This window comes from Tinamus guttatus, unplaced genomic scaffold, assembly GCF_059628265.1.
Source record: "Tinamus guttatus ecotype Peru unplaced genomic scaffold, ASM5962826v1 Tinamus_guttatus_pri_ptg000115l, whole genome shotgun sequence".
Lineage (NCBI taxonomy): Eukaryota > Metazoa > Chordata > Aves > Tinamiformes > Tinamidae > Tinamus > Tinamus guttatus.
Genome location: NW_028288649.1, coordinates 9,218,212 through 9,245,579, shown reverse-complemented (window position 1 = coordinate 9,245,579; position 27,368 = coordinate 9,218,212). Strand labels below are relative to the sequence as shown.

The window sequence follows — 27,368 nt, the reverse complement described above, 5'->3', positions numbered from 1 at the left end:
GCCTTGTCTTTCTTATATCTCACAAGTCTGAAAAGCTATATTTCCTACCTTAACTTGGATAATATAGTAACAATAATTACTGACTATTACTATAACCTAATCTATTTTAGCTAAGGCTCAGTACCCGTACCTTGTCTTTTACAATGTTGTCTCTAGTCCTTGTTATTCCTACTGCTGATTTTTTACTTCTTGCTGCTTTTCAGAATGTTTACTAGAATTGACCTTAAAATAACCGTTTATCGCTATGCAATTCTGATACAAATATTATGTCGGAGAATAAATCAACAAGTAATGTCAAGTACCTTGTGTCTTGCTATATTACTGGAGTTGTATCAGTGAAGAACCATAAAATACTCTATCCAATAACAGAAGAAAATTTTCTGTTACATCACTATAATAGTAAATGATGAGATTCAGGCAGATTGAGATACCATGTAAAATAAAAATGCTGCAATATACTACTAATTATTAAACCACAAAAATAAATAGGATGTCGCTTTGGAAGAAGAAATTCCATAGAAGTAATGAAATTCTGTATTTGACAAACAAGGTATTCAAGTTAACAGAGACTGTTGGAGTGGTTATTTGATTTGTAATTTAGTTCTTTTATCATCGGTTTAAGAAGAAAGAAAACAAAGCACCTGAGCAAACATCTCATAGTTTTAAAATTACTGTATATATCATTTGCCTACTAAATTATGACATGTATCACTGTGTGACTAAGGTGAGAGGTGGTAGTACTGAAATATCTGCAACAAATGTTGCAGACATAACATAAAGTGTTATGCAAACATAACGGTTTTTATCTATTGGCATGGCTTCTTACAAAAAAAGCAATATATCACTGTCCTGAAAATGGCCAGCAGGAATAGGAAAATGGCCAGCCAGAACAGGAAAATGAGTTACTGCTAATTAAACCTTTTATGTAAATCCATGATTGCTAACCAAATCTTTATTATCCAAAACTCTCATGTTTTACTCTCTTTTTCATTTACATTTTGTCCGGTAGCCATTGAAGTATTGGGTTTACAGACTTCTTTTATATAGCTCTTTTTGATAGTGTGGAAGTATGAACTTGTGAAAATGATAATTAAGAAGGATGCCTACAACAAGAAAAGCAGCTGAGAGAGGAAAAAGAATGGTCCAATTAAAATGCATCTGGTTATTCTGATAGCTAATTATAAGTCAAAGTTAAATTATTAGTTAAAAATAAAGCATTTATGCAAGCTGAAGTTTCATCATACTCATGACAACTGAAAAACACCCTTATTAGAAGCAAGGAAATATATTTGGCTTTCAATACACAGAACACATTTATTTAAAGAAGTATTGCATTCAGTAACAATTACAACAATAGAAACCGTATTGCCTCTAAAGAAATGAAAGATGTCTTTAAATTTTAATGATTTTTTTATGATGAATTTTGTTATTCAACCACTTCAAATGAATTGAATGCTACAACTAAATATCACCCTAGCCAAGTAGTGTACTAAAAGCCAACAAAGCAAAATAGCTTTCACAAAGATTCTAGGCTAGCATATAATAATTATGTTTCATGAAGTACCACATGACTATATAATTTTTAATTTATGTAATGATAATTATCACAAAATTTGTACAGTGAAGTAAAAAAGTTAAAATAAAAGAAATTATTTAAAACAGAAAAGCATTCTTGTTTTTCTACTCATCTATGTAGAGATCAACTGATCTTATTATTTTTGTCAAAGATATTATAAAATCAAAGCAAGCACTGATGATTGTAACAAGACTCCAAATGCAGATTAAAATACTTTAGACAAAAGGCTTGCAGGCAAGTGATTCTCCCATCGAGGGATGATTTTCACTTGTCTCCAGGTGTAACATTATGTGCACTGATGGGCTGATCAACAGAACAGAACTGCTCCCCAGCTGTAATCAGAAGTGATTGATGGCTGGGACAAAAAGTTGATTATCATGACAAGTCCACTGATGCGGAGAAAACAGGCTGTGCTGGGGAAAGGGAAAAAACCTGTGCAGAGATTACCTTCTAAAATCTCCTTTATAAAGAATAAAAGAAACATTTATGCCCATCCCAAAAGATCTACTGCAAATGAACTCAGTACATTTACTATGCATCTCTATCTGCAGTTATTCTATCATAACGCAATGAAACCTATATAAATGCCATACTGAATAAATCCTTATATTTTCAGCTTTTATTTTTGAGATCAACCCCTCAGATCCATATATATATAAAACCCATATCACCCTGTATATATATTAAAGTGCTTGTATGTTGTACTAGTAGAGCATTACCTCTGTTTCAATACATGTTTTGAATTCATAATCCAGCTTTTAAAGGCCAAGGGGGAGTGAGGTGTAAGTGCCATATTGGATTCTTTCCTGAAAAGAAGTCAGTCCCCTTTGGCCATTCTAAACCTTTAGAGACTTCATTTTTAATTCAGATCAAAAACATGAACATGAGTGGAGGCAATACACCCTCAAAGGTACAGTTCAAATATGTGACTTTTTATTCCAATGTAAAGCCTTTAAAAGAATATATCAGATTCCGTCCCTTTACAGGATCAGACTCCCAACTGACAGGAATTACACATAAAAAAGCAGTGTCTTCAGAGACATGCAAGGAGTGATAAAAGTACCAAGAAGCTGACAAAAAAACAGGCCTAGAGGTTCTGAAGTAGAATTTGCTTATACTGGGTACACTTAAGTTTCCTCTCACCAAAGAAAATATTATAATTGCAGCAAGAGGCAGCTGCACACATACAGTGAGAAGAATATGTCATGGGTACCCTGAGGAGTGCTGAAAGGGAGGGAGAGAGGGTGGAAGGAAGGAAAAGGAAGCTGTCCAGATTTACTATAGGATTATCTGAAAAGATTCTCTACCTTATAGAATAGGATGTAATCAACCAAACCCAAGGCAAGGAGCAATTTTACCTTAATTTAAGGCATTATTGAAGAATTAGGATACTGTTTCGAGAAAAAAATAAGCATTACATCAGTTAACTCTTTTGATGGAGAACTTTTTGCATCACATACATACAATCTCACCTTTTCTTTACTATGTGTTCCTTCTGTGGACCAAACTTTAACATATAACCTTGTCCATTCCTTATATCTCAGTTTTTCTTTACGCATCTATCAGTGGCTAGAAAAATGAGTAGAGCCTAACCAAAGAGATTCACTGATAAGGGACCGAAAGCATACAACATTTTGTTATTTTTTACTGTGGAATTTATTATCTGCACCTATTATTAATAACTCAGGCTCAACACTGTTCAAATTTCCAGTTTTTTATCTAAGTCTATGAGGTTACCTGTTACAACAGATCAAAAAAAACCAAGTGAAGATGGCACAGCAGAGTTGACAATACATATATCTTTTTAGGTGATGACTAGCTTATTGCAAGCAAATTCTGTTTTTTTCCCATCAAATTTGTTCATAAATATATTGTTTTTTGGTTAAAGTTGACTGATTTGGACTGAGGAAACTGGCAGGAAAAAATATCTCAAATATCTACGTGTAGGACAAGTGGGTTGCAAAGCAGAGGTTTCTCTCTTTGCAGTGGTAACTGGCAGTCTTTGCTGTGAATGCAGCATGTGAGAGAATTGGCAGAGAGGGAGGGAGACTTTTCTTTTTCCCTGCCTTTTACAGTCTCATCCATCTATACCAAATTCCGTCATTTATATAATGATACTTTCCAAAGCGCAGTTGAAGCACATTAAAGCATTATCTTAATTCCCATAATTCCAGCCAAAGATAACCTAAGAAAATCCTGCAAGCCACTACCTGCCCAACATTAGTACTCGCATTTCAGTTCCATTATGGCCCCTCACCAGTCACAAAACCTTCCTGGCAATACTGTACTTCAAAGAATATAGATTCAGAATCCAAATCATTAAAACCACCGGAAATAGATATATTATTTGCCTATAAGTCATCTTAGTGACTGACAGAGAGTTGACACCAGGCACTTTCCTGACACTGAAAGCAGACTGTGGAAATTCTACAGTCCATCAGATCATTTAGCTCTGCATTTTTTTTTCTTCAATTCCATGTTTTCTCATTTATTGCTGTGTTCTAATTTAATCACTGTGGAGAAAAGGGAAACTTTTTGACAGTAGCAAGTCTGTATATGTTCAAACATAGGAAGGAGGCTGCTTTTATTTCAGACTTATTAAATCCTCTCACCTTAGCCTTTCCTTCTTTCTTTTGCTGCACTGCAGTTTTGAGATCATTTGAGGCCAGGCATAAGTTGGTCCCAAAGGGCAGATACTGCAACCAACTAGTTCAGTGCTAGAAGCAGAAACCATTTAAACTAATCTGTCTCCATATTCCACAGTTAGAATATGACCATTAATCTTCTGAAAATTATAAACAAGACTATCCAAGAGAAGCTTTGCCTATTCACAGATCATTTCTAGAAAAGTCAAATGATTTGCAGGAGATGCCAAACCTGTAATTTCTCCAGGATCGTGTTAATATGTTAACTCTAACTTTGATGTAGAGCAGGCCTGGACTGTGGTCATGTCTCCTTGGCCTCTTCCAGGGGCACAGTCAAAAATAAAAGTTCCAGGTCTCCAATATGGGAAAGAGGTACACAGGTCTTGACTGCAATTTATATTACTGTCCCAGCATTTAAAACTGTGGTCTAGGAAAGAGAAGGTAATGCTTCCAAAATGTGCTGTGTATGCCTATAAAAACAGAAGCCACTAAATTTCCAACTGTGCAGAAAAAAATTATTGGGTTGTTCTCAAATTTTTCATGTATGCAATCTATGTGCAAAATATTCTGTGCTATTTTGCATTTGAATGCCAAAGATCACGCATCTCACGTAATTTCTTTAGCAATTCGTTAAATTTTCCACAATGTATTGATATAAATGCCAGATACCCCAAAGAAATCTCTGCACTAATCACATTCTGTGATTATTTACTACTTTTTCCAAAGAATACTATAAACCAGCACCTCTGGAAAAGTGTTGACCTATGAGTGTATTTCCACTCTGACTCACATTCTGATGTCAAATGAATGGCATGTGCAATTCCACACTTGAAATCAGTATTTGTTTCTTCTAATATTTAAGTACAGGAAAGATAGTGCACTAGAAAGAGACAGTGCGTATTTAATTAATTAATTTTGGAACGAGATTTATCATTGGAGAGATAAAAGTTAATGCTATATCCTCACAGAATAACAGCAGCTTCAAATGGATGCTGGCCATCCATGACAGTCTGCGTAGAAGAGTCCTTTTACAGAAGCAGGCTGATGAACTCATAGAATTATCAGTTTGGAAAGACCCAAATAAAAATTGGCCTGAGATAGTAGATGAAGATACTTGATGGCTAGCAATACTTGCAACAGTTCAGTAAGGAATGTGTTTGCTGTAACAAAAGAAGTAAGTCTTCCTTTTATACCAAAACAGGGTTCTAAACCTGTATTAGGTTAATTCCCAATCTAAATCCAGAATAGGAGGCACAGTTAAAATATGTACAGAATACATCATGTGGTTATAATCACAAAGAGAACAGTGACTGCGGGAAGTGGTATAAGTGGCTTCAAATACCATTTAGGTATATCCCTGAAGACCAAGTTGAAAAATAGTGGAATTGAAATTAGGCAGGTAAAATTCTGTATTACCGCAAGCAATTAGTTTATCAGGTTTTCCTGACTGTTAATGGACCAACTTTTGAACAGTCTTTGTAAACAGAGGTCCGGTCTGTAGTCTGTCCATCACATGATGCAGACCACAAATGAAGTCTCTACAACCTCTTCGAAACCACAGAAACAGTTTTGAAATTAGTCAAGCAGGAGATCATCTAATCTGCCTCTCAGCTCCAGGACAGCATTGAGTGTATGTTGACAAATTTCACAGCTGAGTGTCTAACTTGTTAAGACCCTCCACTGACAGGGAGTCCATCTGTCACGACATATTCCATTCCAAAATTTCATTACTCTTATCCTCTGCTTCACTGAATATTCAAACAAAACATTTCTTCATGCGAATCAAGTTTTTTTTTTTTACTGAAACCAAATACAAAGATCAGTTGATCATTGTGCCCTTAATAAATCTCTTTCATGCATATCCACTATATTTTCCTTGTCTTTTTCACTTCATATCCATGCAGTCTTCTCCGCTCTACTCAACTGAGTGATGTTTTTAAATGTTTTACCATTCTCGCCAATCTCTTCTGAAGTTAGAAATATGATTAGGTTTTTGTAAAAGTTTGACGACAACTACTGTAAATAGCTCCTCATCTAAGGCATTACTAATTTCAAATGCTGCGGAGTACTTACTGACCTATTGTTAATTGTAACACTCTCAAGCAAAAAACCCAATACGATTAGTTTGACTCTGGTTTTATTTATTTATTTTTTCTTTCTTTCCCAGTTAGCATTTGTTGACTTATATTCAGATTATGATTTACTATAATTTCTCTTTGCCCAGTAAGCCAAACATTTATCATTTCACTACTTGTATATTTGATTTTTCCAGACTAAGCACAGTAGTTTTATATTTGTATCTACTGCATTAGTCTAAATTCCAGATTATTTTTCTTCAGCTGATGAATATCACTTTGCATTGCAGTCCTGTACTTGGCCATTCCTCACATGGTACCATCCACAAACACAGCATGTGCATTCTTGATTTTGTCACATACGTTGTTAATGAAAATTCAAAGTAGTACCAGACACAGAAGAGACTCCTGCATTTCCTGACTTGTAGCAATCTTTAGTTTTGACAACAAACCACCAGAAGCTACTTTGTGTACAGTTTTTCAAACTATTGTGCAACTAGCTTTTAAATATTTCATCTGAACCACATTTCCCTACTTACTTTATAAGGCTGTCACATAGAACTGTATCAACCCTTATTAAAGCCAAAATATATCACACCTATTCACCATTATCCATTAGGCCAATTATCCTGTCAAAGAAGAAGATTAGATTGGTTTGACATGATTTGTTCTTGACAAATTTATGTTGGCTGTTTCTTATCACCTTGTTATCCCCCCAGGTACTTACAAATTGATACTCTAATCATTTGTTCTAGATACCAAGCATAACCTAAACGGCCTGTAAGTTGTCTGGCCATGCTACTTTCCCTGAGAGAGTTAGCAATGTAGTACAATAATATGCAGCAATTTTGCACCCTTATACTTCATAAAACCTTGAACATTCTTTTACTAGCACAGAATATTTTGAATCCTTATGACTTTGTACTGCGGACTTGTGTATCAATTAAAAGGTCATATTTGCTTTATACGGGCAGAGAAACCAAGGCTAAAAAACATGAATAAGGACACACTGAAGAGTATTCATTGTATGATTTTCAGAACGTTGCTCCTGTTGCTATTTCAGTCAAACAATTATTTCTGGCTAACACATTTGGAAAAATCTCTTACAGTGCATCAGAATGGAATTCAAGTCCTGTGAGCACGTCAAAACCCTGCTCAACCTTTCATGAAAGGCAAACTGTATTACCATTGAGACATCTGCATTCAACAAGAGAGAAAAGAAAGAGAACCCCTTTGCGAGCACTGACTTGGACAACATAGACTGTTGTTGCCTATATGAAACAATGAAATTAGAAAGGCTGGCAAAGCAGAATGGCAAGGTCAAGACAGGCAAATATAAGGAAAACTTAGTAAGCTCTTTCCTTTCCTTTTTCCTTTCCTTTTCCCTTTCCCTCCTTCCTTTTCCTTTCCTTTCCCCCCAATCAGCATTCTTTTTTTTTTTTTTCAGTGAGTTTTAGCAGACTTTACTCATATACCTGTAAGCATATAAGTTGTCCTTCTGAAGTCAAGATGTTTAATATTTTCAAATGTTACAAATGCAGGTAGTTAACACATCTTCTGTATCGGCGCACTTAACAGCTGGCAAAATCTAAATGGAAACCCACAGACTTCCAGCTAAACATGTAGTTAAGTGGTTTGCCCTGCATTGGATGCACAATATTAATGGAAATTCTGTACACTGATCTCTTTCAATACAAAAAATAATACTAACATTTAAAAAGTTCACTGCTTGAAACAGACTATCCAGAACCTACCTTTTCCTGTTCTAATTTTTTTTCTCAGTATAGACAGACTTGGGTTACTTGCTCATTCCTCCCTTCCCTTGTATGAGAAGATTTATTTTAAAAAGAAACATCGAACACACAGCTGTCATGAAGATTTATGGATAACTCCTTTAGAAAGAAGCTAAACGATTTTGGACTATTGCACTGCCTTTTCTCATTTTTCTTTGAAACATAATTTTGATACCATGTAACCAGAAGAAAAACTCTTCTGCACTGAAAGCAATCTGTATCAAAGGGAAGAAAATTCTGTATTTGCTACAAAAATGAAAAAACCTACAGACCAGTTTTATTGTAAACATTTTCATAATACTGTCATGCAGTAGGTAAATGGAATTTCTATTCATTACTGCCTGATAAATCCTACCTCTCGTATCTAAAAATAAAGATGCATCAGTAGAACAGCCACAAAGGTGTAGGTTTTTGAGCAGAAAAGCCATTTATTATTCTTATGACTTTAAATCATGTTCAACAAAATGTGGTGGAAATGAAAGGTAGGAATATTAAGCAAATGAAAACTTTTTCATCAAAATTGAAGCAAAATTTACAGTGTTTGTGAGCTTGCCATTCAAAGTTATCATAAATTGATAAATAAAATAGCTATTTTTCTTCAGAATAACCACTCCTTCACATCTGAACACTATTTCTCCTTTTTTGATACAGAAACTGGTTGTTCAGAATTACCTACAGCAGTGTGGAGTTTAATTCTGCCTATTCTATTCACATTGCAGATACAGTCATTTCCGAAATTGCAGGGAAACACTGACTGCCTATTGTGGAATGCGTTTCTTGAAAAGCCTTAGTAGCGCACAGTGGTAGTAACTTCATGCACTGGAGTGAGAAGAGACGACCACCAATCTCTTTTGGTTAGAAAAGAATAAAGGAAGAGACAATTGTCCCAAGTCAATCACTAGGCAGCATTTAGAATATAATCCGTCCACCAATCAGAAATGCTGCAGGGGCTTTAAAAGCTAGTTGAATATTAAAAGAAGAAGGTGAACGATATTCAGAAAGAAAGTTTCTCTAGTGATATTGAGCTGCTTTGAAAGGACCATCAGTACAACCTTCAAGTGAACAGACTTGGAGAACTGGAGCTTAAGCCTCTAACACTTCAAGGTGTGAAGAGATGACTGAATATCTGCTTAGCAGATTTTCTTCCAGGAGCTTGCTGTGAACAATCTAAATGAACAGACTTCTTTTGAGAGTAGTTTACTTGAGGCTGTAGGCAACTCTGAAAATGGTCATTGTTTCTTACCCTTTCTTCTTTGGAAGACTATCATGGCATACCAGTCACCTGAGTTAGTTGTATCAGTGTCCAGTGATATATTGTTTGCTTCGGTATAGAAGATTTTTAACTGCAAACACTTCCCTCTGGAAATTCCCAGCTTCCATCAGTCGAAAAATTTTCCATCCTGTGTATCAATCATCTGAGATGCGCATCTGTTAATGACTAAGTTTAATGATGTGTTCAACATCTCTTTTGTCTGAATCTTTTTGCAGACTATTAAATTACATTCCCGCTTTGAAAGGTGTTTCACTTTCGTACATAATCCTAAGGTGTTTGATATCTCTTGCAGATATATACTGTGTTTGATTCAGCATGACACACTTTTTCCTTAGACGAAGCTGAAAATCCTGAAAGAGCAGCCAGGCAGCTCAGTCACTCTGATCTGCTGTTGCCCCAGAGTTTCCATCATCCCTTAAGATGCAGTTCACCAGAGCCCTCTCCTGTGAATGGCTTGGTATCCACAGTCAGATTCTAGCATCTAGTTTCTTAACAGAAGAGCCTAATTTGATCAGACTCTCCTATTTTTATCCATTGGTGATACGACAGCTCCAGGTGGTATATTATCCTATCACTCTTCTTAGCATCACTGTTTAATAATGAAATAGACATTGTAAAAGGAAGGTGTCCATTCAGTTCAGGAAGCAGAAAAGATGGAGTTCCCAGTGAAAGTACACATTTGACACTGACTGGTCTGGAAATCATGACCAGCATCTTGTTAAAATTCTTTCTAAGCAATAAAACAGTCGACGGGGATGAAGAGCATTACTTATATTCTGAGATGGCCAATCCTTTACAGAAGGCATCAGGGATCAATTTAGGTTTTTGATAAATTCATGACTTTAATAAGCAATTGATAAACTAAAACTGTTCATTAACAGTTCATAAATAGCTGCCCACAACGAAGCAATAGCAAACAAGACTTCTCTCACTTCTTCATATGACTACCACTAGGAAGAAACTTTGTGGACATTTCTGGGCTGGATCTCACACTACATTAAAATATATTTGTTTTGACAGACATGATTCCCATGTAAAAGGTAGTAGAAATGCAGTAACTGAAAGACATTTGAAAGGGATAAATAACTTTTCACCAGAAAGACACAGATCATGAAACTTACTGGACAGACTAGCAGAAGTTAGTTAATATATTGCACTGTGTCAAGTTTTGTTTGTACAGGTAATGCTGCTAGAGAAGGAAATAAAGAAGTGAAACTCTGAAAGGCTTTTATATGAAAGAACAGATATTCTTTGGCAAGCAGCAGCATAGCACAGCTTTCTTCAGTAGCTATTGAGTGGGAGATCTCTCTATATTAGAGACCATCTCTCCAGTTCACTTTGCTCTGCTTAACTCTTTGGAGTGAAAGAGTGCAAGATAGAAGAAAACTAGCATAGATCAGCTGCTTTATTTTATTTTATTTCTACAATTGCGGCTAAGCAAAGATATTGTCATGAGGGTATATAAAAAAAGGAGGGCAGCTTTACAAGGACTATAAGCACACTTGAACAACTTACAATACATAGGAGGAAAAGGAAGGCAAACTTAACCAGAACTGGTAGAGAAATTAGGACCCAGCAAACATTTTATACTTGTTAGCTGAAAAGGATCAATCCATTTGCCCATTTACTCTCTGTGCAACACAGCTGAAGTTGATGACCTTACAGAGCTACTTAGAGGGAAAATCTGCCTGGGATATAAAAACTACCAAATAATTCTATTTATTTGCAGCACCCTAAAGCCTCTCCATCTCCTGAGCCACAAACTAGAATCATGCTGTTTCATTTAGGTTCAATTTATGCAAATTATTGCACAAACTAGAAGATAAATACATATTTCTAATCTGATATTAAATGATAGACTTACATCAGAATTAAATCTCAGCTGGCAAATGTTGCATGATATGATTTGCTTTCTTCGATGAGGAAGAGGAACCCCAAATGTATGATTTATTACTGCTTTTTGAATTGGGTCCATCTGTAAAGAGAGAAGAAAAGAAAGAAATAAAAGCATTTGCTGTTCCAATGTATGCTGTCTATGCAGCATGTAATAAGAGATATTCTACATCATGTCATGTTCCATGCTACAATAAACTACAATTTTTTTAAAAAAAATCATACTTCTTTATGCTTTTTTTTTATAAAATGGTAATGTAAAAAGGAACAAAGAAGAGTGTCATTAGCTATATTTAAATACATATCCTTAGTTCAGTTTACATGTACCAATCTCCCTTTACTGAAGAAACTAAGAGCTGAACAAGTTTACTTGTAATTTATATTTTTAATTTATGTTTTTAGATCATACAAGAGCAAGCTCTTCTAAATAAAGCAGAAACATTTAAATAAAATGCCTAAGAAAAGTATCGATCACTATGTGAAAGAACACTATATACAAATAATACCAGCATAACACACAACAGGCTCATCCTATGAAAAAAAAAAAAGAATTTATCTCAGGATTCAATAAAACAATCTTGTGTATAAAGCAACTTCACAACCTAAGAAAAATCTAAACCCTCCACCGGCATCTGGAAATTATTTTCAAGGTTATTTAGAAGATCTCTATTCTTAATAAATCCTAGTTTAGGCATGAATTTCAACTTTCATACAAAGCACTACTCTAAATAAACTGCTACTAGAAAACTAACCTGGTAGTGTCTTCTAGTCAGAGTTCTGTAGGAAACATATCATTTTGGCACAAAATTTCACCCAGGAGATTTCATTGGGAAGACTGAAATCCACTTCCCCAGACCTACTGGTCAAAATGATTTATTTTACTTTTTTTTTTTTTTTCCTTATAATAGCAGTGTTATAATAGCTTGGTTATGTCGCTGATAGTTTTTGTCTTTGAAGTGTATTGTTAAAAAATCAGAAAATTTGATGAAGCCAATACAACAAATCGTTTAGCTCTTCTGATAAACAGCATAATTTGTATATGCCTGGAGAAAAAAATATCTAAACTCATATTCCCATGATTCTTTCTTTCTAATCAGTTAGGAAAGGCTTATTTACTAAATAAAGAATCAGAACTTTTCCTCAAAGTAATCAAGGATTCATGGAAACTGTAATGGTAGATACTCATGGCTTCCTATTGCAGAATATCCAGAAAAGCTAACTACAGAAATATTGCATCACCTGACAGCTGTTCAATGTCAGAAGTGAAATAGGTCATGATCTTAAATTAATTTATTTAGAAAGAAATTCAGATCAGTTAAAAAAAAAAAAAAACATGCAGTATGGCAGTGCTAGAGAAAGATTTTGAAGAAATGTTCTCTTTGAACATCCACTTTAATTTTGCTGCAAAAATCAAATACCTTTTACACTTGTACAATCACCAACACAACAAAGCATTAACCCCACACAGCTGAAGAATTAATTCTAAACTTTTAAATTGTCCCATTCATACATGGATTCAGACTACTTAGTAGGTGACATACTAAAAGTTCACGTCATGCTTACACTATCATAAAATGCTTCTCTCCATTTATGTAAATCTTGGAAGTGGTTCCTGTCTGCAGTTTTGTACATCTCACACATGCCAAGAGGTATTATGGTATCCTAGTGGATTACTGATATTTTTATCATGTTTAAAAAAGTAACAAATTAAAAAAAAAAAAAGGACCAAAAGAAGAAAAAAAAAAACTTCTTGACTCAGCCATAGGTTTTAATTACTATATTTTCCTCTCTTTTATGGCTTTCTTTTTTGTCCACCATTCTTCTCCTAATGCACTGACCCTTTGATTATATACAACAGCAAAGTGTGATATCCCCCATAACCAGATAATCTAGAACCATTTACCACAGTTCTTGTGTTTATGCAATGAATGATGGCTTACATCAACATACTGGGGGTTATCAGCAAGGTATTATTCATTTAAAATCAGTGTCCTAATAGGAAGTGCCAATACAAAGTGTTAGAGATATAAAGTGCTGACTGGAGAAACTAACTTTTGAGAGTTCCATTCACCTGTCTGCATGGTAAGGATCCCTGCTTCAAATTCAGCTTGGATTTATAATGGAACTGATGCTCACATACTGAGAGTAAGGCAAATAATTTTACAGAATTTACAAAAATTCTTAGAGTGGGAAACTACTTATTTTGCATTCAAATTTATTTTGGTCTCACGAAAGATATGTGGTTTCTTTCTAAATCTTTCTACAAATTTTCTCTGCTTATACAGAGAACCATCTGTGTATTTCCCTTTCTCTTTTTAAAGAAGAGGACTTCCAGACATGTAACTAGAGAGCATGGTCTTATAGTGAACTGGATGATCTGTGTTTGTGGCTTTAAGAGAAAAATTGTTCTGGAGAGCCTTGAAGTTAATTAAGAAAACCTATTTCAAATGTAAAATAAATATGTAAGTAAAAAATGATAAGAATCAAAATTTAGTTCTATAAACCCAAATCCTAATAAAGTTGGAGCAGAAAAGTGACTAAAAATGCTGGAGTGGTACTTGGTATTATTATTTTTCCTAGAGATTTCATTTAGGAAATATATATATCAATCCAAAAATTTCATATAAGCATCCAAATGCAGCAGATAAGCCTCCAGAAGTTTTGTGCAGGAAATTAGAGAGGTAACATTATACCTAAGTGCAGCATGATAAGCACTCAGATCTCACAGGCACTGGAGGATGGAGAGGAACCCTGCTGAGAGTCAGAGGAACAAAGAGAAGCATCTGATTGCCAAGGAAATAGACGGCAGGGATTGCAGTGAAGTATAAAGAGGAGAATAATATCATATAGCTGAGATAATCAGCGAGCACTGAGATACTTAACAGAATCTCCAAGTACTTTTGGGCTCACTGAATGTTGCTAATTACACATATAAACTGTATTTCAAATTATGCAAATGGTATTTTCTTTCAAAATACAAATGATTATGATAAACTGATAAAATCTGCCTTTTTGGTTGTTATTACTGCTGCATTACAATAGCTGGGTTTTTATTTTTATGTCTTAGATGTAATTGATTTAATTTACTCCCATTTACAGTGAAGGAAGAAGGGTTTGCAATTCACATGAAACATGATTCAGCTGTCAAAGCTGTGCAGAAGCAGAAAAGCAAGGTTTGCAAGATGCCTTTTCACTCCCTATGCCAATTCATTTGCACTGCAAGTTATGGAACAGAGGGGACCAGCTGCCCTACGTCTGATATGCTCACTACCTTTCGCCTTCCCACCATCCAGCACTTGGCATTATATACACTTGGTACTCCTATATAAATGAAAAGGAATTTGTAGAACAGGCTATGTTACACTTTTCCTTGTGGTCAGTCCAGGGATAGCACACTGCTCAAGGTTTACTACAAGCCTCAAGGTTGGGCAGTGAAGCTAAAGAGGAAGGTTTCAAATTTCATTTAGTTCCAGTTTTGTTTTCAGTGCATAAAATACACAGCAATATTTTGTGTGTTTTTTAATTATTTCAGTTGAACCTCATGACAACATGACTCCTTTTGACCAAATATTGTATTCCCTTTCCAAGACCTCCAGCTTAAACCTGCCATATCCCACCAGAACTGACAATCAAACTGAAGGAATGGCAGAACTTGGCCATATCATTTCGTTTTCTTAGCTTAGACCCTACCATTTCTGTTTGCTTTTGCTTGTTTTATATCCAACATTGTTAGTCCAATCATGTTGACTGCATTCTTCCTTCTTCTTGAGCATACCATTGAGAATAAGAGTTTCTGTACTTTGTAGATCATGAGTTAATGAGGGTGACTGCTGTATGAATACTTCTGGGTGAAACATTACTTCTGGGTAATACAGAATTGCTGAGAACTTTGCCCAGGGAATCCCATATCAGTCTGTGTAACTTACCCCAAATCACCAGAGTTGCTATCTTTGAAGGCCTTCTGGACTCAGTTCACCATGTGAGTTTTAATTAAATATCTGCAGAAGGCAGAACCTAAGCTGGTAATTTATTTTTTAATGAATCTGGAATTCAAACACCTAGCTCTTCACTATATATATGTGTGTATATATATGAACTGCACTAGCCTCCAAATGTAAAAGTTACAAGCTGAAGATAAGCTGGATTCCCAAAGCGTGTTCGGGATGTGTGTTAGGTCTAAAACAGGTAAGTGAGAAAATATTTTTACCAAGAAGACAGAGAAATGAGCTGCCAAAGGTTGAATCCAATCACTACAGTCTAATACTCAGTGAGCAGAAATATAAATTAGGTCATCAAAGCTCTCAAGAAATATTTGCTATGTACTGTGTTTGTGGTAATTCACAATTGCATTCCATTACTGGAACAGGAAAGTGAACTCGATGACACAGTTATCAACATCTCTTAGAACTTCTAAGAGATCCAAATGTTAATGCAATATAATCACACACTGAAAATAACTTTAAAGGAATGATTTTATGAACACTTTTTTTTTTTTTCTTTTAACCTATGTCTACAGTTTTATATATGTATTTAACTGCAAGTACAAAAAACACACTGCTGTATTCCTACACTTGCAGACATGGTATTAGCATCTCCACATGTGAGTTGACTCCTATGTGCAGATCTTAATTATAAAATTCATAGGAAATAATTGAAATTAAAGAAGGTTAGAAACTGTGTCAAGCCTGTGCCAATATATACACAATACCTTGAAAGAGAATAAAATGTTAACACATTTTCCAACTTTTACCCTTACTGGTGAACTTACTCCATTCTTAAAACTGCATGACTGATAATACTGACTGAAGAATTAAAATATAAAACTGTCCACAACATTGTTATTGTGACTTACTAACAGAAGCAGAAAAGAGCAGTTCCTAAAGTCTTCTCAACAATGTAATAGCACTGTCTTTGATAGCCGGGAAAGGGATTCTCTGGACAAAATTTGAGTATTTCCAGTTGAGAAGCATCTCATGAAAACTGAGCAGTACCTCTCTGCTCACAGTAAATCAAGAATTCACAGTAATTTCCCTTGCAATCGTACTGCTCAAATATACAGTTGCAGTATTATTATATTATTATTACTTATGCAATAACTTCGATGGTTTGGAGAATTGATAAATAGTCAGCACAGATATTATGAGCACTGTGCACTTGAAGTAGGTCTGCTCTTCCAGTAGATGATGAGTATTTACTGCAGCCACAGATACAAGCAGGACAAAAATACGTGACAGGTCTAAAACTTCCAGAAAGTATTGAACCTACCAGGTGCCACACACCACAGTTGATTTATGTGTGTGCACATGCATGGCAAAATTCTTTGAAGTCCATTTACTCTGCATGTTCGAAATGTGCATCACATAGTAGATATGAGGCTTTTTAGAACTACGGCTCACAATCTACATGATGCATTCATAATAAACTGGTGTTCTGGACAGAAGTAGAACACCTCAGTGATTTGAATGTAAACAGATTTGACATTCTGTATTTCCATGAGAAATATATCCCATAATGAGAAATGGATCCCATAGTTAGGGCTAGCTGCCCACATCCTTCTCCAACACAATAATCCATGAATAAGAAATTTAAACTAATCAAAGAATAAAATCCAAAAGAATCAATAAGAATCAGCTTAGTAATCAATATAAAATACAACAATGAAGATATTCCAATATTTAGCTGTTGTGATTTTTGTGCAAGTAAAACAATATGATGTCAAATGGTTAAAATATACGTTCTAGATGTGCTACCATGCATGATTCATCCATTCTGTTTTGCTCTGGTAATTATGATGAATAATTATGCAGTGAATTGAATTCAGAATTTTGTATTTCTTATTGTCTACCACTTCTGCTCCTACTGAGGAAATAGGGTAACACCAAGCTGACACATCTCTTGTACATAAAAATGAAAAACGACTGAAACCAGTTAAATATAAACCAATTCATAAAAGATACTCAAAAATCTACAATAATGTGTGATATTTTCAGAAGAATAACTTTTCACAAAAAAGAATATCTGATGTCATTTTCCAGACAATGTAACTTGTTTATATAATTTGAATAGTACTTAGAATGAATTCCCAAAGCTGTCTTTCTATTCTCTTGTTGAAATCTTATAAAAGTATAATGGTTTTTCTATATATTTTTAGATTCAACTATTTAATTGCAGCATTTGACTAGTCATCTGGCTGACATGACTCTAATATTGCTTTCTTGCTTTTTTTTTTTCTGGACTTTTCTACTTGGTAGCGAGATGCTGAGGCAGCAGCAGCTTTTCTGGCAAACTGCTTGAATATACAGAAACCAGTCAGAGCAATAGGATTTGCATTCGCAGTGGCATTGTGGAGAAATTCAGTAACCACACGGAGATGATGCCAATCCTCACACTCTGATTGTCTAATAATGGTTGTCAGTCAGAAGACAAGAATTTGCATATGCTTAGGCTAGTGAGAAATAATCACACAGTGATTATGCTAATCAAACGCACTAAACAACATGTGAAGGACTGTCAAACTGGAACAAATCTGTGTGTGTATGCATATGTAGGCTAAATACAGAAACGCACAGTGCTAAAAGAACAGCAAGGTTACAAACAAGCCCTTGAAAGATATGAAGTACCTAAAAGCCTTAATTTAACATCTTTACAAATATACATTTTCAAAATACATTCAGATATTTTTCCTAAAATATTTTGCTGTATTCTGTCCACAAAACGGACAACATTCACTTAATGAGCAACTGCTTTGTGTTTTGTTTTCTCTACCTAGTTCAATGAATAGCGCAAGACCATTAACTGTATAAAACTCGAATCCTGCTCTCAATGAGAATTATCAGCCTTTTCACTACAGTCTTCATTGACACAAGATGTGAGCATTTCACAAGCATAATTAACTTATTTTTAGAACTTCTTTGCTAGATAAAAGTTTTCTTTTTTAGTAAATTGCAAGCTGTGGCACAGGGAAGACAGACAAAGACTTAACTATAGTTTCAGCTACCCAATTTAACGCACCTTATACTTACTATTATTTTGCCCTTTTTATGTTCAACACACAGTTGCTGACTTCAGATGCTTCTATGAAGGTGCTACACAATCCAAAGGAAGCCTTATTGCACTAAGTTAATTGTACAATCCATAAAGTCATCTGTAAAAAGATTGGGTTAAGCGACTTGCCTCCCATCAAATAAACACACAGAACAACTCTCTAGGGTGGTATTCAGTCTTTTTCTGGCATGGGATGGCCCTTTCTTTTTCCTCAGCTCCATCTGATTGAAAACATGTTTTCCTATTTCTCCATCAAACAGAGCAAGCATAACACGGATAATAACCTTCTGAATTACAAAAACATGATTATTCCCTAGAGATTATACAACGGATATACAAAATTGTACCAAATCTAGAAAATTCTCCCAAAGGACTGAAGATGGGAGACGCAAGTGTAGCACGTTTGTCATGTTGCTCAGTCATCTGGTAGGCGATGCTCAATGCTATGACTGCAGCATGAGAACAGAGTACCATGGAACAGACCACCTCGAAAGCAGAAGAAAATCTCACTCCATTTCTAATAGGCATTACCAAAGTGATACAGTAAAAATGGGAGCCTTGTTTGTTTTCAGATACTAACTGAAGTAAGTAGCGGCAGAGGGTAAAAATATGTAACAGCTTCTTAAAACAAGAGAAAAAATTATACTCTCTCTACATATAGCATAAAGATAAAAACCTAAGTTTCAAATATGCCATTTGCTTTCTCAGCTTCAACTGAGAACAAGGCAAAAATAAATTTATGGGAGAAAGAACACATTAAAAAAAGCTAAGGGCATTTTTATGTGTGGTGCTTAAGAAAAGAGCTCAGAACAAAAGGTTGGCAGGCATAATGAGGGTTACACAACAAATTCCCAACAGGATCATTCATATGTGAATGAATTTCAGAAAACTGGACAAAACGTTACCATTGGTATTTAATAACAGTGTGTCTTTTTAATCACAACAAAAACAAAAGCAGGATGTGTGCCAGACAGAGAACTGGCAGAGCGGGACTTGATTCACTTCTACAAAATTGGTTTCTGAAAGAATTCCTCACAATACATGAGAGTTCAAAGTGGCCCCTACAATCTGTACTTGTTTTTCAGAGAAATGAGAGCCTAATGATGTGTTTAAGGAGTGAAAAATAATTCTGCAATTCAACCTTCCTGATCCTGCTGCTTTGCTTATTTACACTGTTTTTAATATACTTATTTACCATGTTTGTTCCAGTGTCTCTAAAAAAACATCAAAAACTAATCTGTAAAGTGTAATTAGAATTTGAACATATTCCTTCTCACCTGAAAACGCCCAGCTCCAGACAAAGATGCTTCAGACATCATTACTCATTCTGGCCTATACTTGCATAGATGTTCTATGACATTTTAAAATCTGTTTTCAAAACTGAGTGAAATTTTAACTCTGGAAAACGTTAGAGTACACAAGCTACAGTTGCAGTACATAAAATAAAAAGGGACCCCGAGACATCACTTAATCCATGTCTCCGACATGCAAAGCAAAAAGCATTATGGGGGCAGAATCTCTTTAACCTTTTGTGAGGGGTAAGGGGCTATTTATACTGAGCAAATATATGCATGAAGCAAAGGCTAAAATAGAGCCACTGAAAATTAAAGACATACAACACTGTCACATTCTCATTTTAGAATGGTTTCAAAGCTTAGATACTAATGACAACAATCCTTGCTGTGCTTAATAAGTACACATGCATTAGCAGCACCAGGACTCCACTGGAACTAAGCAGAACAGCCTCCTGTGAAGATCAGAGAAATAGGTCGGATGCTCTGATTCTTTGCTAGCTTGCATTTCAAAGGGTAAAAACGTGATCAATCTGATTTCCAAATTAGGCTCTTTAAAAAAAAAAAAGGCAGGAGACAATAGACAAGAAAGAAATCAATATAAATAGATATGATAACATTAGTATCCCAACTTCCTACTCTTTGACGAATAGATCCAACTTACTCCTCCACTGGTGTTTCCATTTCTACTTTCACATTGTGTTTCTGCCTTTTGAGTAATTCTCTAGTGGATGCCAGTGATTTTTTTCCCTATTTCCTATCAGTCTCAATGACTGAATCATTTGTGTTCTCCTAAGTACCCTAAACACCTGTGGAAAATACATTTACAGTTTATTCATTTCTTAAAGTACCTTAATCTCTTCCTAGCTATCTCTGGAAGGTGATGTAGTAAATAATTCGCAGCATGTTTTCACATAATTTGGTAAAAGATTGAGAATTAACAGTGCACATCATCATGCTTTTTTTTAAAAAAAAAGTAATAAATGAATTATCTGAATGAAATGTCAAAATCAAAACTTAGCAAACAAGTATTGCCAGGGCAGTTCTGACCCTACCTCTTGAGCTTTTGGTAAATCAAAGCAGAACTAACAGAAGCAGAGGAAGGAAAGGATGCCTCATGTTATGTTTCTGCATTCAAAAACACAAGCTAAAACGTTAGGAAATTTCAGGTCTAGAATAGTAATTTCTACTCCTTCCAGGAGTCCACTACTATAAATAATTGCTAATTTATCTATACAGTCAGAAATGAGCACATAATAGAGGCTTTTGAGCACTATGTCTATTACTTTTGTTTTGTATTAGCAAAACCATAACGAGAATTCACAGGAGGAAATACACAGGAGTATTTCTTCACCATCACGACAGACAGTGACAGACAGTGACATAGTTTATCTCTACACAGGTAGTCACAAGTAATTTGACTTGGACTTATTTCATTTTTTACTGTTCTTCCTTTCTTTTCCATTTTTTTATTGTCCAAAGTTACCTCATACTCATTTTGGTCTTTGAGTGATTGTAGGTCAAGGAAACTCAAGCTGGATGCCCTTATCCAAACCACCTCCAACTATAATGGCGATGTATGAACACTGAAACATAGAAGGTAAACAAAGGTTCATTAAACGGTTAAGGACTGTGGTGCAAGCTATTTCCACTGCTGAAGACAAGAATGCTTTGTGTGAAACCATAAAGAAATAATATATATATGGGAACCAGAAGTATGGCAAAAAAGAAGACAGATGTTGAGCTACCTCCGGCAAGCAGCTCTAGGGTTCTTGTATCAACTCAGCCTACCTGAAGCTGAGTACAAGGGCAAAACAACTCCTCCTTAACCTTAGCATTGAGTGTAGCTTAGGTGCCACTGCATTTTGTGAATTAATCAGGATGAGAAAAGGATTTCATGTGTATTATGAACTTAAACACAGTAGGAAGTCTCATCTGAGTATCTCATAGCGCTTTACAAAGATCCCTTACAGGCAGGTAATTAACATATCAAAACTGAGGTATAGTAGAGCTTTTGGCAAATCCATTTATGTTCTCATTCATATAGACTTACGCCTTAGCACTAGACGGCACGGTCGTAATTGATTCAAAATCATCTCTGTGTGGAGTACCTCACACAAGGACATATGTGTGTGAAGGTAGACCATTACCTTTAAACTATCTAGTTTTTACTTGCAAGTCAAGTTTTTGAATGACATCTGCACTACTAGCACATCTTTACAGAAAGGAAACTCCCGGGTGTGCCAATGGCCCTACCCTGGTTATTTTGAGGAATTCATCCTTTATATATAATTTGAGGAATATGTATACTGTTGTCTTGTCTTTGCTGTTACACTAAAAGCTCTGTCTCAGAGGTATCTCCAGCAATTACAGAATAGGTAAGAGGGACCTGATAAGGTGGCAGCAACTGATTAAAGGATTTTGAAACACCAAGAAAGAAATAAAAAGTGCAGTTATTTCCCAACAAGGATTTTTTTTTCCTGTCTATCTGCTTAGATATCTGTAGGTCTCTCACTAGTGTTTTTATTTCTTACTCATGGAAATATCTGTGATTATAACAATACCATGAATTAAAGTGTTCTCTTTTCTACTATTACTTCCCCTCCTTTAGCTTTATACCAAAACTGTATTCAAGATAAACTCCACCCACTGGTACTTATTCCTGCTTATCTCAAAACTCTGATGGAATGAGTGACCTTGGATCTCCCCTTGGATAATTATGTCCAGATCTAACGCTTACATAACATGTGCCCGGATTAATCATTAATGACCAGGATCTTTGTGACACACTTAAACGGCCAGGAAATATTATCCCTGTTTTACAGATGGGAATGGAGAGTACATCACGGTTCAAGGACATGGAGGAGGTCTGTGCCTGAGTGTGGAGTGAAACCCAGCTCCACCACCAACCCTTTCTTACTAGCTCAGGGCAGGGCACTTGCTTATCCACTCGCTGCCATTCACCGTAGCTGCTGCTGTTGCTTCCACAGTTTCTTACCTAGAGTGAGGAAAGCCCTTACCCTGGCAGCTTTTAGCCAACAGTTTAACTACAGGATAGGATGACTAAATACACACACACACACACACACACACACTACAAATTTCAATAATCCAAACTTTTCCTTACACTCCCCCTCCTGTTTCCCACCTCTTTCCCTTTTTGCTTTATCTCTTGCTTTCCACTTTGCCTTCCTCTATCCACTCCCTTTCTTCTACCCCTTTTCTTATCTCTTCCCTTTCCCCTATCCCTTCCATTTCCCTTCCATTCTTATTTTTCCCTTCTCTTCTGTTTTCCTTCCCTTCCTTAAAGCGCCACAACCTTCTCAGACCCTACTGAAAACAAAAGTACTGATTGTCATCTCCTTGAAATTGCAGAGAAGCTTGTGTGTGAAATGGTTGTGCTTACAGGCAGAAAAAGAGAAAGCCAGGAGACTCAAATAAAATATTAGAAACAAGTGTAGTCTGTTATTTTGAAATGGACATGTAGTTGCTCAGACCCTTCCACATATGCAAAGCTATCGTTAGTACAAAGGAATCTGTGTAATCACCAGTATGAATTAATCGCTAAAAAGCTCTTCTCCATATTTATCCCTTCAGAAAATGTTCAGTTCACAGTCTGTGTGAGGAGCCACACAGCATGTTTGCAGCACAGAAGTGTTGACTGATCCCGAAAAAGCTAGGAACGGTACTGTACAGTCTTGAGAACCAGCCTTTGACTGTTTACATATTGCATTTCTGAAACATCATCTCTCAAGTACCTGCTTTTATTTTTATGCCTGATATATGATGATAAAAATGGCATTACCAGTGCAAATTCTGATTTTTTTTTTCTTTTCTCCTACCACTTCCTGTTTTCTTTCCTTATTAACTGCAATAAGAAATGTAAGCTGCTAAATAGCACTATCCCATTATGCCCCTTAAGCATAGGGGTTTGTCACAAAAAGCCAATACATATACCACATCCACACCATCAATCTAGAGTTATATTATATATTGCTGATCAGAAACAAGTAAAAAACAATCCAAAACACACATCTGTCAAAAGCTTTTAAGATTCCTGCTCAGTTATACCAACGGCTGTTAGCATTAAATGTGAACGCAGGTAGACTATGCCATTTCCTGGCTGCTTGCTCAAGACTAGCAATCAGATCTGTTCCTACCTGAGGCTGGTATCTGAGTGTGTGTTCTCATTTCATCCAAAATGCTGAATTGTTTATCAGGCTTCTAACCAGGGCATCTGTGATGATTGTAATGTGAAAATCACAATGACATCTCCTGGCAATACGCTTCTCCACTACAGAGCCTCCACAGAAATCAGACATACACTACATGAGCTTTCATTATTACTCTTTGAGCAGAATGAACACATTGCTAATGGTGGTCAATTACTATGCAAATATCCAGTAATTGCACCAGTCAAAAGCAAAACATGTTAGGCAGGGCACTTTTTAGAAAAAAAGAAAAAGAATAAAAAAGGCAGAAATGAGAAATGACGAATACAAGTCACGAGTTAATTATGAAGAAAAGGAGAAAAACTGTTTCCCAGTCTAAACTCTCAAAAACTATGTTGTTTGCAATGATGCATATATAAAAGAGCAAAGCCAGAACTTTAAACTGGCACGTCACAAGTCGCATGTTTCTATAATTATGCTTTTTCTGTCTAAGATTAATCAGGCTAGTTAATGATGCAAAAAATTACATTTATAATCCAATCTGAATACAGCTGTACTGCAAGCTAAGATCTAAGTGCTATTAAGGTAAATGGAATTAATGGGCTGGCCCTGGCAATCTTTATATCTATCAGTTACTAATTAACATTCTTCTGTAAAGAATAATTTATGGGGGAAAAACACATACAGGTGCAATAATGTTAAAACTTGCAACACACAGCATGGCCATAGGGTAGTTGTGCCACTGTAATAGACAATGTGTTGTGCTCATTTCAACAGAGAACAAGAAAGTGCCAACTGGCACTGCAATCAGTAAAATCTTTTATGTTAAGTCATTTATTTTATATGGCAGCAAATTATTACTAGCAAGGATGAACTTTTGTGGGAAATGTCGCCTTCAGCTAATAATGGAAGGACTGAGCAGGAGAAACAATGAAAAGCTGGTAGTTAAATTAGCTATGAAGAAAAATGAACACAGTGTGTTATCTTTGTGGATAACGTAGCACATTTGCTACTTCCAGCATATGACTTCCAGCTTGATTACTGCTTTTATGCATTCAGTTCCTGCATTAGTTTTAAAAGCATTCCTGCCAAACGTTCACCACAATCTCAATTTGGCTCTCTTCTGATTTTGCCTTCATGACGCAAAAAGAGATGCATTATTCTTCGGGGCCCTTTTTCAAATGCTCCTTATCTTCTTGCCTGTGAATTTATGCACCATCACTTCACATACCAAGCGCTTTCAGCAAAGAATAATTCTGATAATGAACACTAGAGCTTCCTTTTTCTGGACAGATTACACGCCTCACTTCTTTTGGGGAAAAAAAAGAAAAAAAAAAGAAAAAGAAAAAAGAAAGGCACATACAAACACTCACACCCATGAGTTCTTGGATGTACCAAAATCTGACAGCCTTTGTTGCATCTGAAAGCTATTTCCCCCAGTAGAGGTAGCAGTAATTAGCAGTTTTAAATCAATATCAAGACACTTAGGGTTACTTAAAGTATTAGAAGAAGAATGTTAATCGTGTTCAAGTTATACTACAAAAGACAGCTTAGAGTTAATACTGCAGATCATTGATAACAACATTATTCTAAATAATCATCATAGAAATAGGAGATGATTTTAATTTTCCCAGACCCCGCCCGGTTATATTGTTATATAAATACCAATTGATATATAACAACCTTGATATATAACAACCAAAGAGTAAACAGAAAAAAATGGTAGTAATGCTATTGCTGATGCTTATAAATCAGACTGGCTCTAAAGGCATTTCACTCATTTTCAGACTTCTTCATGATGTCAGTCTAACACAACAAATGTTAGGTTTATAATATAGATGTGACACCCGACACTAATCACCACTTATTGCTTTCCAATTAAATCTGCAAAGAAAAATTTAGTATGTTAGTGCATTTTTTCTGGGTTAGCCAGCAAGATGCCAATGATAAAAAAATCCTAACTTCAGAATTTACATGAATAGCTATTTGCACACACTGCAGATAATTAACAGATAAGATTTTTAATTAACTCACAAAGACTTAGCATAATTTACCACATAGGGAAAAAAGCCCATGACCTCTTGAGAAAGTTAATTATACTGCTACCAAAATATGTGGTAAATTAGTAAGAGTTCCATTCAAGTGCTTTAGGAATAAATGCTTGAATACTTGAATACTTGAACACTCTAATATGCTGTGCTGTAAGTCTCATTTCCTCCCTTTGTCACTCCACCATGAGCTCCCAAATGAAAATACAGTCACATACCGTATTACCTGTCTGAACTGTAGAATTTTAAGCATGATGACAGGAGAAGATTGATAGAAATAAATAATGATTTACAAATGTTGATAAGACTGCAGTGAGAAGAAGGAAGAGACCACAAACCTAATACCAACAATACAGCTGCCCTAGAGATTTTTTCTTTTTTGAGAGCATGAAGAGAAATATATAATTTCATTTTTCTGAGGGAATTGAAAGAGATAACAGATAAACCCTGTCAGTATGGATCTGACTGCAATGCAGTAACTGCTAAGAGGTGTCCATTTTTTTTCATTCTACTGTATTATACATTTGTAATATAATTAGAAATATTACATGGATGATTTATATTCAAATCAATGTTTTTTAAATTTTTGATGCTTCTGATTATTAAATACATTCAGTTACAATCAAAAACATGTTACAGCTTTTTGCTGGTGCTTTCCATGCTTGTGCGTCAGATAGGCAAGGTCTAATAGTTTCTGCTATACTGAAGGTTTTGGCAGGCTCTCCCACTCTGACCCTTTTGTTCAGGAATTTATAACCATCTGGAACAACTTGCTTTTGCTCTGAACTGTACGGAAAAAAAAAAGAAAAAAAAATGTCTTTCTAAGTCTTTATTGGAAGAATATTTATTTACCTAAAAAAAAACCAGCATGTAAAGGTATCTTTAAATACCATGTCAAAGATAATTTTCTATTTTTGGAATGCAAAAGAAAACAAGTAAGAAAATTATTTGATGATACGTTTTAATTTTTTTTATATTTTCTTTTAATAATGAAAATTATGTCAGTGAGAGAGTTGGACTATTTTGTATAGTGAAATTCTTTTTTTTAGTCATTGTAATACATAAACAATGTGCTATGTTCACCAGAGGTTGCTGGAAACAGGTCATTGTGCATACCTTTGATGTGCAAATTTATGCTTAAATGCTTTGAGAATTAGGGCCTAAAGTTCATACTGGATTTACAGCAGTGTAAAATCCTATCCCTCGGTGCTTTATCTGAGCATTGCTCTCTCACAGAGACCTCTGTCAAGAGCTCGACAAAGTGATGTTGATCCTGCAATACAGACAGTGCTACAAATAAGTTTTGAAGTTGTTGTTAAGTTCTTTGCCATTAATATGTATTGCCTTAATACGTAGTACATAACCACTTTTTAACTCACGTGAAACAGTCAGCGCATGGCACTTCCAAAGGACTTTAGGACTTCATTGGCCTAGAGATTGTCATATACATTTGATTTTTAAACATATTAATATTAAGAAAGCCATTATCAATTTCCAAACAACACCATGAAAAAGTGCATATAGCTAGTCTGCATTTAGCAAAATAAATAAAGAAGT

The 27,368-nt window shown here is 35.4% G+C and overlaps 1 protein-coding gene and 1 long non-coding RNA gene across 2 annotated transcripts in view; both read right to left on the bottom strand.

The window, feature by feature from the left end:
• The window catches only part of LOC148595346 (uncharacterized), a 157,328-nt gene that overhangs the window by 72,872 nt on the left and 57,088 nt on the right, over positions 1–27,368 (bottom strand). The gene's annotated exons all lie outside the window — the stretch shown is intronic.
• ZNF385D (zinc finger protein 385D) overlaps positions 1–27,368 on the bottom strand; it is a 151,592-nt gene that overhangs the window by 72,112 nt on the left and 52,112 nt on the right. Inside the window, exon 3 of the mRNA XM_088521198.1 lies at positions 11,227–11,337. Within this exon, the coding sequence (XP_088377324.1) occupies positions 11,227–11,337 (111 nt within the window). The remainder of the gene's footprint in view (positions 1–11,226; positions 11,338–27,368) is intronic.